At 40.1% G+C, this 16,857-nt stretch overlaps 1 protein-coding gene across 2 annotated transcripts; it reads left to right on the forward strand.

Annotated features, from left to right (window-relative positions):
- The first annotated feature begins 1,319 nt into the window (after positions 1 to 1,319).
- Positions 1,320 to 16,709, forward strand: RBM7 (RNA-binding protein 7). Of its 2 annotated transcripts, XM_051209577.1 has the most exons (4): positions 4,248 to 4,603; positions 9,373 to 9,669; positions 12,198 to 12,378; positions 13,964 to 16,709. In XM_051209577.1, the coding sequence occupies exons 2-4, from the start codon at positions 9,508 to 9,510 to the stop codon at positions 14,089 to 14,091; spliced, it is 471 nt and encodes a 156-aa protein (XP_051075033.1). In that variant the 5' UTR covers positions 4,248 to 4,603; positions 9,373 to 9,507; the 3' UTR covers positions 14,092 to 16,709. The 2 variants fall into 2 exon arrangements, with proteins under 2 accessions (XP_051075032.1, XP_051075033.1); XM_051209576.1 differs by lacking the exon at positions 4,248 to 4,603 and adding exons at positions 1,320 to 2,438; positions 2,472 to 2,681 and having other exon boundaries at positions 9,373 to 16,709.
- Positions 16,710 to 16,857: the final 148 nt, after the last annotated feature.

Here is a 16,857-nt window from a genome sequence, read left to right on the forward strand (position 1 = left end):
AGGCACAAAGTTTCAAGACTAAAACAGTTTTGCGGATAAATTGTGTGGATGATTGGCAGTGAACCTTCAGGTAGTTTAGCCCATAAAAACTAATGCAGTCAAAGCCCACATTGAATACTGGTCGGACTTCTTATTATTTGGAACTATATACGTATATATATAAACTACACAATGAAATCCTCTCAAGTGAATTTTTAGATGACATTTGATAAAGTTCTGAATAACAGCGTACCCTCGAATTCAAATAATTTAGAGATGAAGAGGAATGTACTTCTTTGGATAAGTGAATTTTTAACCAAACACGGATCAACTCTAAAGTGTCTGGCTGAACAAAATAGATAAAATTCTTCAGAGCACTAGCATAAAAACCCCTTTATTGTCATCGTGTGCTGAACAGAACTTCTGAAATACTAAAATGAATCATTGGAACCTTGTGATATTACAAAAGTGAATAAGTGTCTCAAGGTTGTGTGATGTGATGCAACGTAATCAGGCAATATCTTTATGTCTTCCAAGTATAGATCTGAAAGACGGTGACGGTATTGAAGAACAGAATATTTATTTCCAGACATAAGTAAGTGGACTGAAGACCAATAAGTTCAGTACATTACATTGCTTGTACCGGGATATGACATTTCGTTGAGAGCTTCCAGTTAATTGTTTGCTAAGGTTAAAAAATTCAGCATCATTGTTGCACTGCAACGAAGATATGTAATTCGGTGATTTATTCACCGCTACTCAGTATTCATGCCCCTAAATGATAGCTCACCAGATAGTTGTGGCGGACCAAACAATATATGAACTTAAAAATAGTAATTAAGTTATTGCATACAAACAGGAATGTTATAATATAGCAGTTATACGTTATAAACATCATGAAAATTAGGGACGTTGCTTAATTCAGCTGGCTTGCGTTTGGCACCAGAATCCACAATTATAAGCGGCTAATGATTTAAATAAGATTGTTGTGCTTCCAGTAATACAGCCAAACGTAGAATATAATGCAAATGTGACTGCGGTCTATAGATGTAGACAGTAGGTTATTTAGAATTCAGTTATCACAACCACGAGTAATAGAGAATAAGAGGCGTGTGTATAGTAGTGTATTTGCTAGCAGGTAACAGCGTGTGTCATGCTACGCGTGTAACACGACGGAAGAAAGTGTGTTCAGGGTCATACACTTGAACAACATATAAATCATTTTGTGGAAAATATACAGACTGTGAAAAATTAACAGAATAAATGCAACTAATATCAATAACTATTTACAAAATAAGTTTGTCATGCATATCTCCACAATCTAACATCTGTATGAAGGAAAAAGGTTGATGTTGGGGAGATTCAACATTTTTTGTTCAACCTGTCCCATGAATTTTGGTACTACAGAGAAGGCTGAGAATCCAATCTAAATGTATAATCTTTGGCACAGAGAAGCACCAGCGAAAATGTAATCACAAATTTCAAACTGCTTGGTAATGACAAATGTTCAACCCAGAACCAGATTTAGTTCAGTTGATCATCCCCACACAAGCCTCAGATTTTAACACTCTTGGAACAGAAACCTGAAGCACATAGTTTAACTCTACAACATCTTCATACTACTACTTATTTTCAAGCATTGAGGCTGAAACGGAAATAAACCGGGCAAATCTAATAGGACGGTACTATGACTGCGGATCGATGTATATACGTTGGAAACATTCATCCCAAAATAACAACTGATATCTTGTATGAACTTTTTCTTCAGGCTGGACCTTTGGAGGATGTTACCGTTAAGGACACATTCGCCTTCGTAACGTTTGAGGATGAAGAGTCTGTCCCATATGCTTGCTCACTTTTTGAAGGGATCACATTATATGGCACGGAACTGAAAATCCGTCCAAGACAAAACTCCAAGTTTCAGGATCTAAAAATACGTTCTGTTCCACCTTCTGCCTACCAGTATTCCAGGCCTCGAATCGACCCTTCATATTCAGCACCGCCTTACCAAAGTCATTTTAATGGGAGTACGGACTATGTTCATCATACCAGCCACCGTCGTGATCCATTTTCAAGTTTTACTCCACCTGCGGGTAACCGACATTTGGTTCATGAAATGGGGTATAACTATTACCCACGATATGAACACAACCTACACCCTTTACCATCATATGATCTTCCTCCTTATGGTTGGCAACATGGTCCCCCAGCCTTTATTGAAAACCGTCCGTCTGGAAGAAGGCGGTCTGATGAATACAGTAGACACATGGGCTCCACACCGACTGCTAGTCGTAGAGAACGTAGTCCCTACTCTCGTCACAGCAGTTTCAGACCTGAGAGTTCTTATAATCATCGGTACGGATAGCGCCAAGGTTTTTCACCAATTTCAAAAGTTTATGGACTCATTCCCCATTTTGTATTTTTATCAATAAAATGTCCAAACAACTTGTGTTTTGTCCGTATGTTTCTGTATACATAAAATCTATTTGCAGGATATTTCTGATAAGGATTTAATCCGACCGGGGATAAAAAACATCAAACATGTCTTGGTTGTAACTTCTGGGAAGGGGGGTGTCGGGAAATCCACGGTTGCTGCTCAAGTCGCCATTAACCTATGGAATAGTGGTTTCTGTGCTGGTATTCTTGATATTGACTTTTGTGGACCGTCTATACCTCGTATACTTGGTTTGGAAAACAACAAAGTCAGTAACAGTAAGAAATTCTGGGTTTTTGTCTACCGTTTATTTCATTTAGTAACGACTGTAAATGGAATATATATATATATATATATATATATATATATATCATGCTATTCGTTTTAAGTCTGCACATAAAAATCCTTGACACTGATATACTACCAGTTAAACGCATCAAATGTTAAGTTTTGTGCTAACTGTAGATTGTATTGGTTACCAAAACCCTTTTGAATGGAGAGCTGTTCAACAGATGTTAGGAAACCAACAGTCTCGTCGATGTTTCCTTGGCTTAATGGGTACTAAACGTAATTCTCATTATTGGTCAACATGTGTCGACTAAGCACTCCAAGTACTAAACCTGAGACGATAAACTGTTTCAGTGCTGGTAGCTTTCAGGCACTCTCTTTGTTTCATGAGTTCACTTAACCAGTAGTATTTTGACTAAGATTCAGAGAATTATAATAAGTTGTTGAGTTACGTACTGAGTATGGGATGAGATTCTAAAACTAGTTCATTCCTTCATGGCTACACTGGATTGGATCATGTTTTTGAACTATTTGTCGGAAGTGTTGCCTGTAGCACATTGAAATTAAAGCATAATTCAGTCAGTATAATTGGCTCAGGTTGGACACAGATTCCTCCTCGTCGTTACCACGGTCAATGTATAGGTTCATATTTTGTAAATTTAAGTTAAATTATTCACCAGGTGCTTGAATATGAGCCACGCTCTGAGTATAAAAACTTATAACTTCTAGACGTGGGTTAACCACGTCTTATTCATCCTATCGCTAGAGCTTGAATACTAGGTGGTTTTCTTAAGTTTTCCAGTTTAACAGTTGATATCATGAGTCAATTGAAGCAAAACCATGGAAAACCAGGGAGCACTGTATGGCCTTTTCGTCCCATTGTGAAACTCCCCAGCAATGCGCATCCACGACCCCACCTCGCGGGATTCGGACCCTGGACCTATCAGTCTCGCGCCAGGCGCCTAACCAACCAGACCACTGAGCCGGCATCCGACGGTGTTAATGTCTAACTTCAACTAATTCACGAAATTGAGCGACACATCCACCATTGTCATCAGTGAGTTACTACCTCACAACTGACCCGGTTGAACTCCATTGGTCACTGCTTCTCACTAGAACTCCAGGATATATCTCTTGAAGCCAGTCACTAGTGAGCATATGTTGATTAGTATCAGATGGGGTTTTGTGGAGATTGTAGTAATTTCAACAGTTGAGATCATGAGCCAATTGAAGCTAGACCACCATGGAAAACCTGGAAGCACTGGACAGACGTTTCGTCCTATTGTGGGACTCCTCCCGGAGTTCTAGTGAGAAGCAGTGACCAATGAAGTTCAATCGGATCAGTTGTGAGGTAGTAACTCACTGATGACAATGGTGGATGTGTCGCTCAATTTCGTGAATTAGTTGAAGTTAGACATTAACACCGTCGGATGCCGGCTCAGTGGTCTGGTTGGTTAGGCGCCTGGCGCGAGACTGATAGGTCCAGGGTCCGAATCCCGCGAGGTGGGGTCGTGGATGCGCACTGCTGGGGAATTCCACAATGGGACGAAAAGGCCGTACAGTGCTCCCTGGTTTTCCACTTTAATTAGGACTATTCTCTTTTGCATTATCTTCTCATTCAAGTATGTTGTGTAGGTAAGTTTAAATGAATATATCATTTTAACTTCCAAACTAATATGGATTTTCGTAGATCCAGTTATTTATGATACAATAGTTGTTCTGGCCACATTCATTTTCCAGAATGAATTAGATAAGTGGACTTCTGACATTATGGCGAAGTGATTGGAAGTAAAGCTCACAGACCGGGGACTTCTAGCCTCACATTTTACCGTTAACAGACTTGATACCTGGATGATAAACATATTTCAACTTAACAATCAGTCGGTCACAACGTAGAACCTGGTAAGTATGTACATCGGCTCAAGTTGCCATACCCCATTAGCACAGAGATAAAATTGTCAAACCAAATATTAGAATGGTAGTTGGTAATAATATCAGTGGCACTAGGTTATGGATAGAAGATATGATTCGAGATGTAGATGAAACCATAAATGGTTATGAGGAATTTAGAATCTCAGAATTCGAAGGAAGACAAAGAATAGAACTATCTGCGGCATATGTAACAAATATTCAAACCACCTCAGCTGAATATTTACGACTTCAGTAACCGATTTACCATCCTTACCTGATACTCTTTCCCTAACCCAAAAATTGCATACTTGTTGGTCCTGAAATACACGAGCAACTGTTTGAAGATACTTATGGTCGAATGGCAGTAAACTAGGAATATCCTCTACTCTTAATGGCCATGTTTCACATCCGTAAAGTAGAACAGAGCGGACTGCCGCACAGTAAACTTGCCCTTTGGTTGGAAGATGGATATCCTGCCTACACCACAAGCGATATAAGTTAGCGAAATACAATCGAGCCTTCTGAATCCGTACCGAGATTTCATCGGACACCGGACCATCAGTGAGGCGGTTGATGCGTTTAACTACTCCATTCTCCATCACTGATTCAGGAGCTGACGTAAGGTGATCCTAGAGCAGGGTTTTACATTTGTAGAGAGATAATCGCATCCCAAATATACTTGCATTGTTCCTTACTGTGGTCAGAAAACAACATTTTGTCAGCGCCTTCATCAAACAGAACTATATCAGCTGCGTATTCAAAATCAACGAGCGAACCACTTGGTAGAAGATCAATCTCTGAAAAGTCAGACGAAAATGTTATCTCTAAAAGCATGTCTATGATAAAGTTGAGTAAAAATGGAGAAATCGGACAACCCTAACGAACACCACTTGAAGTGACCACTTCCGACAGCAGTTCGCCATAAGCTCTGACTCGATCAGAAGTTTTCGAGCAGAGAGCCTGTACAAGGTTAGCATACTTCGGCGTGCCTTTCAATGACAAACACTGCCACAGGCCTTCATGCTAAAATCTGGGAGTTGGACGTTATCCCATCTGACTGGTCACAACTAATTATCCTCCCAATGTGTAAGAGAGGGTCGAAACCATCCTGTGACAACCATAGAGGGATTAGTTTAGCTAATATAGCATCTAAAATGCTAGCCTCAATAATTGTCGGACGCCTAACTAAGACTCGTGAACTGCAAACACGAGAGAATCAAGCTGGCTTCAGACCTGGTCGTGGCTGCATCGACCACATATTCACCATTCGTCAGGTTCTAGAACACAGCCATACTTATCGGCGTCTGACAATATTGGTCTTTCTTGACTTAAAAGCGGCACTTCACTCCGTAGACCGCGAGATTTTGTGGCAGTGTCTGTCATTGAAAGGCGTACCACAGAAGTACATAAACCTTGTGAAGGCTCTTTACTCGAACACTACTAGTCGAGTCAGAGCTTATGGCGAACTGTCATCTGCTTTTGCAAGCTCAAGTGGTGTCCGTCAAGGCTGTCCACTTTCCCCATTTTTGTTTAACTTCATCATAGACCTACTGATGGAAATAACATTCTTGTCTACAGAATTCTCGGGTATTGATCTCCTTCCAAGAGGCCCACTTATCGACTTAGAATACACAGATGACATATTCCTGTTTGGTGAAGACGCTGATAAAATGCAGTCTTCTGGTAGCACTAAGCAACAATGCCAGAATGTTTGGAATGCGCTTCTCCCCCTCTAAATACAAGTTGTTGCTTCAGGACTGGTCTGCGTCAACACCTGAACTAAGGATAGGGAGTGAAGTAGTCGAACCCGTTGACAACTTCACTTATCTTGGAAGTCTAATCAGACCTAATGGGTTGGTGTCTGACTAAATCTCAGCACAGATTCGAAAAGTTCGTTTGGCTTTTGCCAATATACGTCACATATGGCGAAGGCGAGATATCCGTCTATCAATAAAAGGACGAGTATACTGCGCGGCAGTCTGTTCTGTTTTAATTTACGGGAGCGAAACATGGCCGTTAAGAGTAGAAGATACTCGTAAGCTACTAGTATTTGACCACAGATGTCTTAGAAATATTGCTGGCGTCTGCTGGGATCACCGGGTAAGTAATAGTGAGGTTAGACACAGGGTATTAGGAAATGATGGTAAACCAGTTGATGAGGTTATGAATCTTGATCGACTGAGATGGTTGGGCCACGTATTACATATGTCTGAACACCGATTACCACGACGTGCAATGCTAACCGGTGTTCGGGATGGTTGGAAAAAGTTAGGGGTGGCAAAACCAAAACGTGACATCAGTGCTTGAAGTTACTAACTTCTAGTCTGAGCCGTGTTAGTAGATGCAGACTACTTGGTTGGGGTCCGCATGACTATCGTAACCAATGGTTGGAGACTCTTGGTGACATGACTCAGAACCGACCACGATGGCATAGGTGTATACATTCTCTGTCTTCCCTTAAACTAAGAGATTAAAATCACTACATATCTTTCTTTCTACGAACTAATTCTTTCTTCCTGTACTATATCCTTATTGGAATCTTTCTTTTATATATTACCACCATTGAATTAAGTACTTTTATGAATCCGGTGTCCATTTTGTTGTGTTAATGCGGTGTGGCAACTTGGACCGATGCATATATGTGCCTGGTCCTACTTTGTACCTGACTGACTGACTGACTATAAACTGGGATGATCGAGACCAGTCAGATGGGATTACGTGTGGTTCCCAGATCTTAGCTGAGTTCTCAGTTGATTTAACTACTTAAACTAGACTATGATCCATAAAAATCTCAAGGGTTGGTCCATCGGATCCTGCTGCTCTCCCTGGCTTTAGATTACTAATAGTCTTTCCAACCTCACTAAGAGTTAGATGACTTAAGTCAATTTCACTTTCAGGTTGCTTGGAGATATTGGGTAACTGAAGTGTTGCTGAAGACCGGTTGAACTATTTCCTAACATGTTCTGTTCATCGGTTTAATCTCCTGGATTGAGAGTAAATAATAGTCCCGTCTTTTTCCGAAATAGTTTCACTAACAGCCGTATTTCTAATACCCGTTTCCCTCTTAAGTATGAACAGTTGTCTGTTGTTACCTATCGCTGCTGCCTTTTTCATTTATTCTGTTTTTGATACCCACCACTGCTCATGATCATTACATAGGCTTCTGATCAGTCTATGTTTAACTTGCCTCCGCTCCTTATCTTGTTCAGACCCAGGCGGGATGAGTTTTCGAGCATCTGTCAGTGCTATAGATGCCGCTGAAATTCGTTGACTTTTCTTAGCCTTTTGGTTTAAGTTACTATAGATATCGCTGCTGTTTTCTCAGCTTTTTGTATATTATTCCTAGCTACCTCGGCGTGGATACCGTTTTCACGATTGACCAGCTCTTTCTTTAGTACTCTAGAATGAGTAACAGTCTCCACTCGAGCCCCTTCAACGATGGCTAACGGCAATTTGATCTATTTAAGTTCATCGATGAATTGATTGTGGAGGTCTCCACGTCAGACGATATCTCTTTATGCTTAAATTTGGTGTTCGCCAGAAACAGACGATTATCTAAACATAGTTGCAACAGACGGCCGCCATTGTCTGTACGCTGAGCCGCAACGCTATAAGATCCACATAAATGCCTTTCGGTTTGGTTCAGCTTGCTTACTTACTTGAGCATTATAATCACCTGCCACTATTACTACATAAGAGCGTTTAACTTCTTAAAGGTTGGATAGCTTCCCAATAAAATTCATCTTTGATTTCATGCGAGCTGCAATCAATGGGAGTGTAGGTAGAGACAACGAAAAGGCAACGGCATGTGTCCATATCTTTTCTAGTTCTTACTGCCCCGTTTAGTCGAACAGCGCACAAACGACTGTCTACCTCCACGAGAGAGGGCACGGGAAGTAGCAGTGGGATCTCCAGATACTTGAAGAACAAATCGTGCCGGTTCTTTATAATGACAAGTAGAGGTCAAATATGTGACAGTACTTTAATCCTGACTGCGCGTTCCAGAGACGCAACATATTATCAATAGTGCGAGATTCTAGAGTATTAGCTAGAGAAGCCTGTCGTTCCATCTGAAACGAGGTTCGAAAATTAAAAGCTTCATATAGTTTAGAGCGTGGTTATTAAAAGGTGAAGCAGGGGCTTAATCGTCAATAAGATCTCGGGTGCTGATAGAGTTATGAGAGCGGTTGTCACTTCCCAGTTGCCCACACTGTAAACGAATATTTATTCTTGAGGGACTTATGAAAAAACTGAATTATTGGTGTTCTTAACGATCTGGTAGCAGGACTGCGGACCCCAAGAGACGATTGCTTGAGCCCAGCTCCGCACTTCAAAAGGCCTTACTTCGGGAGATGGAAGCCTGTGGGGTAAGGTGGTGTGACATTTTTGGTCAGCCTTTTTCAACCCATTTCCTCCATTGTGAGGCGCTATCACTACAGATGTTGGTTTGCTGAAGGAAACATTATGACTTCGCCTTCGGACCTTAATCCGCTGTTTCTAGTCTTATCTTTCTCCAACTGACCTGCCTGGGATGCTGGGACCTAGATGAACATTTGTTCCAGCCAATATAATTCAATTGAGTCACCAAGACAGGCAAGTTCGATCACCACTTTAGGGTAGCTACTGCGGCCGAGTTTCGACTTTAATACTTATTTTAAACTCGTAGTTACCTATTTACATTTGTTATACACAATTTTGAAATCAGTTGATAAGTTTAACCTCCATTTTTTACTTTTTTGAACATCTATTATGGTTTTCAGATCCATTCATGTGCTGAAGGCTGGCTACCTGTCTATGCTGACGGACACACCAAACGCTTTCCCGTGATATCAATCGGGTTTCTGTTAGATAATCCTGATTCTGCAGTTATTTGGCGTGGACCACGCAAAAGTAGCATGGTGGGTGAATTTTTGAATTCAGTTTGTTGGGGAGAGCTCGATTATCTGGTCATTGATACTCCTCCTGGAACATCAGATGAACATATAACTGTTTTCGAACACCTACAGAAGTCCACATCTGATGTAGATGTAGGAATTATTGTTGTTTCAACTCCACAGGTGAACTAACTTTTGTTCTCAATAAATTATCATTGGTAATATTTTTTAAACTTTTAATTTCTCATTTCTATTCGTTATTTTCAAACTACCTATTGTCCAATAAATGGACAAAGTAAGTTCATAAAAACGTGATTTGACAAATTCAGAGTTCATCAAACTTATCTTTTACTGCATACTCCCATTCCTGTCAATACACTTGTCCTGTCTGGGTTTATATTGCTCAATATATTCCTCGAGGTCCCTAAAAATCAATCGGTTTAGGTGCTTCTATGGTTTACGTTTTGATGGAGTCATCCGTTCAGTAAGTCGGCGAATGAAAAGAATTAAAAATTCTACACATTCAAAGTTTACATCAACATGGAATGTTGACGGTCAGTCCGATTGTGCATAATCCTTGCTTTCACTAAAATGCTTGACCGATTTGAAATGTATTAGTTCTTTCAGTCCATTTCTTGCGCAATAACCCTCAACACGTCATAAATTTCTCGATACTTACGAAGTTTCACTAAAAGCTCAATAGATCAGTGCGTACTTTCAGTTGGTGTCAGACAGTTGCGAAAAATCCCGTTCAAAATATACGTACTTTTACTGTGTCACTGCTATCGTCATGGTTTTGACTTTCTTTGTTTCTATTTTTCGTTGCCTTGACGTGGATTTTAGTACTCAAACCGATAACTACATATCCTAGGACTTGCTTTATCTGAGCACAGTTGAAGTAGACTATCGCTATTATCTTTTCACTAAGCCGGGATACTAAAATACCCACCTAAATGTCTTTCTGCTTGGTTTAAACTACCTACTTGGGCTTTAAAGTCACCTGCTACGCGTAGTTTGTCTGGGCGTATAGCTTTATAAAGAAGTTCAGAGAGCTTTCTGTAAAACTCATCTTTCACTTCATCCGGGCTGCACTCAGTGGGAGCATAGGCAAAAACGACGAAAAGGTAACCACGTGTGTCCCTAACCTCCTGAGTTCTTACGGAGCCGTTTAGCCGAACAACACATAGGCGACTGTTAACGGGGATCCATTTTAATAGTGCCTGTTGTGCCCTCGTACTTAGTGCTATGCCTGCACCCACCAGTCCACGAGAACTATCCATCGGGTCTCCAGATATACAGAGGGTGTATCTCGTCGGTCCGTAAGGTCAACTGAATGAGCACACTATTACCCTGTATGCGTGTTTCGAAGACATGGCATGCGTCAGTGGTACGAAATTCCAGGGTTTTAGCCAAGGAGGCCTGCTGGCCGATTCGACACAGGGTGTGTACGTTGAAGGCTCCAATGTGTAGTTTGAAGCGAGGTTTCACTAGACTTTGTACAGTGTTTTGCGCACTAGAATCGTTTTCTATGGTGATACTTGATGAGGAAGCCAAAAAAGGAAGTTTTTTGGTATTGAAAGTCGATGTAGGAGGAATAATAGGGATTGAAGATGGAGATTGATTATGAATACAGTGATCTTAAGTACTGTTAAAGGTATGAGGGGAGTTATCACTTCCCGGTTTCCCACACCATGGAAGGGCTTTTCTGGATGTACCTGAAAATGAAATTGGATTAGAGCTGGTTTTAGTGACCTGAGAGCATAACCGCAGTGCCCAAGGGACAACTGCCTGAGGTCGGTCACACACAACCACTTTTGTGTTAGCTCCATACTTGTTGAGATCTTATCACCGGAGACGGATATCTGTGGGATAAGGCGAGGTGTGTAATTTTACGGTCGACCATTTCTAAATTCACCCTTCCTTTATGGGAAGGCAGCATCGCTGTTATGCTGGTTTTCTGAGGGAAACACTTTACTGCCGTCACACCTCTGTACAGTCAGCAGTACGACTTCGCTTTCGAACCTTGGGCTTGCTGCCTTTAGTCTTACTGTTCTTCAACCGACCTGTCTGGTATGGTAGGACCTTGAGGAACGATCGTTCCAACCAGTATAGCTCGATTGGTTCATCACGATAGGCAAGCCCGACCACCATGTCAAGGTAGCAGTAACGGTCGGGATGATAATGTGATATGATTACTATAGAAGATAGTTAAGTATATATTATCACACTAGATGATTTAATTCTCTCAGAATATTTAACAACCAGTATACTAATTGTTATTCGCTATTATATGATCATACGATTATTTTCCTGTACAAAAACAGGATTCTCAGAATATCATAAATTCACTTTATTTCAAGATATACTGTCACTTTCAAGCAGCCTAGTTACGAGTAGCATTATGTTTACAAACGTTTAATATAACGTACTTAGTGAAGTTGAAATAAATTTTGGAAACTGGACAGAAAATTGTAAGACGTGAACAACAAAAAATATGCACACTGGTTTAAAAGTAATGTGTATGTTTATTTTGAGGAGTCAAATAAAACATGAAGCGAATTTTTTATTACTATCATTTATAATTGAGAGTCAATTAAAATAGACAAATAATTGATTGCATTACCAGCTATCGTGATTGAGACAAAATAGACTTATTATGTAAACGTCAGCAGTTATGGGTAGAATAAAATTGAGTAATTCTTCTATTTTAGAGAGTATCCTTGTGCGATGTAAGTCGGGAGCTTGGATTTTGTATGAAGACAAATATGAAAGTAATTGGTTTAATTGAAAATATGGGTGGATACAAATGTCCCAATTGTGCTCAGTGTACGAACGTGTTTTCATACGGAGGTGCTGAAGCATTGGCTGTTGAGAAAAATGTTCGATTTTTGGGTATGTATAATAATAGTATAAATTTATGTCTGATTGCACCTTACTATTTGATATAATCATTATCAGACACAAATAAATGTTAATTTAAGAAAGCCAAACAACTATTTTAAAATATCAGAAAGGGGTTTTCTAGATATTATAGTAATTTAATAGTTGAGATCAAGAATCAATTGAAGCTAGACCACCATGGAAAACCTGGAAGCACTGGACGACCGTTTCGTCCTGTTGTGGGACTCCTCAACAATGCGCACCCACGATCCGCCCCGCGGGATTCGAACCCAGGACCTACCGGTCTCGCGCGCGAACGCCTAGCCCCTAGTGAGAAGCAGTGACCAGTGGAGTTCAATTGGGTCTGTTGTGCGATAGTAACTCGCTGAAGACAATGGTGGACATGTGGCTCAATTTCGTGGATTGGTTGAAGTTAGACACTAACACCATTGGATGCCGGCTCAGTGGTCTGGAGGTTCGCGTGAGACCGATAGGTCCTGTGTTCAAATCCCGCGGGGCGGGATCGTGGATGCGCACTGCTTAGGAATCCCATAGTATTTTAAAATACTATAGATTCCCATTGTAAAAGCAAACAACATATATAAATGAACAATATTGTTTCGTTAGATCGTCATCAGACTTTTCTCTAATATACACGAGTATTTTTATGAAAATATTAAACCAATCAAGTGAATTCGTTAGTCAATGATCACAGTGAAATAGATTGTATAATTACACATAATAGATAAAAATATGAATGGATAACAAGAATATAGGTGTGATAGTAATAAGGATAATAAAATTACTAGTAAGTTGTTCAACATGGAAAGTAGATCAAACTTGGATAGATAGACTTTAAAGTAATAATCACAAAGTATTATCAAAGTTACGCAATAAGAAGTGTGTAAATAATTAGATAATGAAGAATATAAACAGAAGGGAATAATGATAAACAAATATGGGGTGTGAAAGAAATTAACGAAATCATCTATTAATTCATATCCAACCAAGGGAGGGACAGGGGGTATCTTGAATTTCTAAACACAAAGTAGGATTTTGAGTGCGGATCCCTTTAGCTTCTGATATATGTAGGAGGCGGGATCGAACTCCACTTAGAAATAACGAAGGCACACTACAGATCATTCGAAATGACTTGTTTTTATCTAACATATGATCATTGTCAACCAGACGTATCAAGGAAGAGCTGCGTATGGTCTTTTTTACCCTTTCTAAACCAAACTTGGAGCTGTCCAATCAAGTATTTAGTAGATTTTTAAAACAATAACTAAACAACACATGCTATCTTGTTCTTCTCCAAGTATCTGCAACATTCTCCAAGCAATTTGCTTGTCTGCTGAAAATCTTCCAATCAGAGTTTATATATTCATTGCAGATCATGCTTAAAATATTTACGCAGTATAATACATGTAGGCGATAAACAGGTAGGGATTTTCAATAACTGTTCATCACGTTTGAACTCTCTGCTTGAAGAGTTCGCATAATCTTCCCCTTGTTGATTGATGTCCCATATATTTTATGTGTCCACTGTAGTATAATATATTTAAGAAATTCTTTTACATTTTGATTTTTTTCATAGGTCGACTGCCTTTTGATCCCGCACTAACTGTCGCTTGTGATCGTGCGGGAGATTTCCAATCAAAGATTTACACCAGTGAAAATACAAAACTTTTGACTGAAAAAATACTTTCGGTATTATCTGTTTGAGTTCCGTTGTAAATATCAGAAAGTGTACAGTATGTGCTTGTTTTTTTCTCGCTTCACTTGATCATTATAATTGAAGAAAGGAATAATAGTCGTACAGCACACTATTTCCGATTTCTTAGCAAGTTTTATTTAACATGACAAATATTAAGCAATCTTTCGTCCCAATACCAACCGAACAAGTCCCGTCTATCATGGCTTTTGTGTTTCATTTATGTTGAGTTGTGCGAGTAATTCAGCGTACAAGGATTGTGTATTTCTTCTGTGATTGTTTTAGTTTGAATAGATTTTTTGACCGTATTATGATTTAGTGAATTCACACTATGATTTACACATGTGAACTGATATTGTATGTCTGTTATCGTTTTTATTACATCGAATATAACTCTGTAATTCAATTGAATGTTTGCTGCATACGGAAATCCTCATACTTATGATTGATAATTACTAGGAGCCAAAGTAGTATTTTGACTATTTGAGATGACACACATATATTCGGGTAAAATTCGCGAGCAGTTAATGTGAAAATTATACACTTGTAAAATAAGTCACTACTTACACCTTTTACCCCTAGTGCAGGACCACAGGTCTCTCACCAGGATTCTTCATTACACTGTCCTGGACAATCCTTTCCTGTTGTTATTCATTCCTTCGATGTCTGCTTCCAATTCTCAACGCAATATGTTCTTTGTTCTTCCTCTTTGCTGTCTCCCTTCAGGATTCCAAGTTAGGGCTTGACTTGTGATTCAGTTTGATGATTTCCTCAATGTATATCCTATCCAATGTTTGTTCTCTGTCATAGTAAGTTCTTGCTAATAGTATCCGACCAATGGACATTTAGTATCTTGTGTAGACAATTGTTTACAAATACTTGTTATGTTTTGATTGTGGTTGTGGTAGCTTTGCAAGCTTCAGTTCCGTGCAACAGAAATGTCTTGACGTTCGCATTTAATATTCTGGTTTTGATACTGGTTGACAGTTTTTTTAGTCCTACATGTTCTCAAAGTATGGGAATGATTCTCTTTGCCACTCTTGCCTTTATGTCTACATCGGATCCTCCTCGTTCACCGATGATACTGTCCAAGTATGTGAAAGCTTCCACCACTTGCAGAACTTTTCCATCAAGTCTGATTGAGTTGTTCTTTGTGTTGTATTTGAGAATCTTAGTTTTTCTCTTGTGCTTGTTGGTGCTTACTACTGCAGAGGCTGCTGCTACACTGGTTGTCTTGACCTGCATTTGTTGGTGTGTATGGGATGGAAGAGCTAGATCATCTGCGAAACCCAGGTCGTCTAGTTGGATTCAAACTGCGTATCGTATTCCGTGCTCCCTCTCAGATGTGTAGGTCTTCATAATCCAGTCAACCACCAGAAGAAAGAAAGGGCGAGAACAAGCAGCCTTGTATTACACCGGTCTTCACTTGGATTTAATTTCTTAGTTGTCCTTCGTGCACGACTTTGCAATATAGTCCATCATATAAATTCTGCACGATGATGACGGTCTCAGGTTCCATAAGGTTCTCTTATCCACGCTGTCGAACGCCTCATAGTCAAGGACGTTGATGTATAGTGACGAGGTCTGTTCAATTGATTGTTCAACGATAATCCGTAGTTCCTCGATTTTGTCTCCGCACGACCGATCCTTACGGAATCCAGCCTGTTGATCGCGAAGTTGGGCGTCTGGTGAATCTTTCATCCGCTTCAACAACACTGTTAAAAACTTTTCCTGGTACTGACAGTAATGTGATGCCTTTGTATTTCTCACACTTGCTGAGATCTTTTTCTGGTATCTCGACGAGGTGTCCTTCTTTCCAGACTGTCGGCACTTGTGATTCCTTCCAAATCTCTGAGTAGAACGTAGAGCATCCTTGCGGTTACTTCTATATGTGACTTCAGCGCCACAGTCAGTTGGTAACAACGTAGAACTTCGTACGTACGTACATCAGTTCGAGTTGCCATACCACATTAATACAGAGATACAATTGTCGATTCAGATCCCATTGTGGTAGAGGTGGTAAGAGTATAAGCAGTAATCGGAAAGATTAGGGTTTGGAGTATAATACAGTGAAATAAATTTGGAAAGACAAAAAAAGGGACATGAAGAATTCAGAAGATTAGAATTTGGGAGAACACAGGGTGGATGTACCTGCATCATTGCAAACGATTTCGAGCCATGTTATTCAAGGTCTCTAACCGTCTGTTGTTATCATCTCGCGGATCCCAAACAGGTAGTTTACACTTACTAACATGGCTCAGTCCGCTTATCAGTGACTTCATGGATTTGTGCCATGTTTCGGTATGGTTGCCCCTACCTTTTTCCAACCTACTCCTACACCATAAAACATCCTGAAAGCCCTATATACAAACACCTCAGGCAGAGTGAGGGCATACAACCACCTCTCTCCATTGTTCCATTCGAGCAGTGGGGTTAGACAGGGTTGCCCAATCTCACCATTCCTCTTCAACTTGGCCATCGACGACATTCTGGAAACAGATCTGATGGATGTAAGCAATAGAGGTGTGGATCTGTTGCCTGGAGAAAGACTTCTCGACCTTGAGTATTCGCATGATATTGTCTTACTGTGCGATAATGCCCAAGGCATGAAATCCGCACTTAATCAGTTGGCAATCAGTGTCCGTAGGTATGGTATGTGCTTTGCACCTTCGAAGTACAAAGTACTTCTACAAGACTGGCAGGATCCTAATCCTGTACTCACCCTGAATGGTGAGCAGATAGAAGTAGTCGAGAAGTTCGTGTATCTGGGTAGCTGC

Source organism: Schistosoma haematobium, chromosome 1 (assembly GCF_000699445.3).
Source record: "Schistosoma haematobium chromosome 1, whole genome shotgun sequence".
NCBI lineage: Eukaryota > Metazoa > Platyhelminthes > Trematoda > Strigeidida > Schistosomatidae > Schistosoma > Schistosoma haematobium.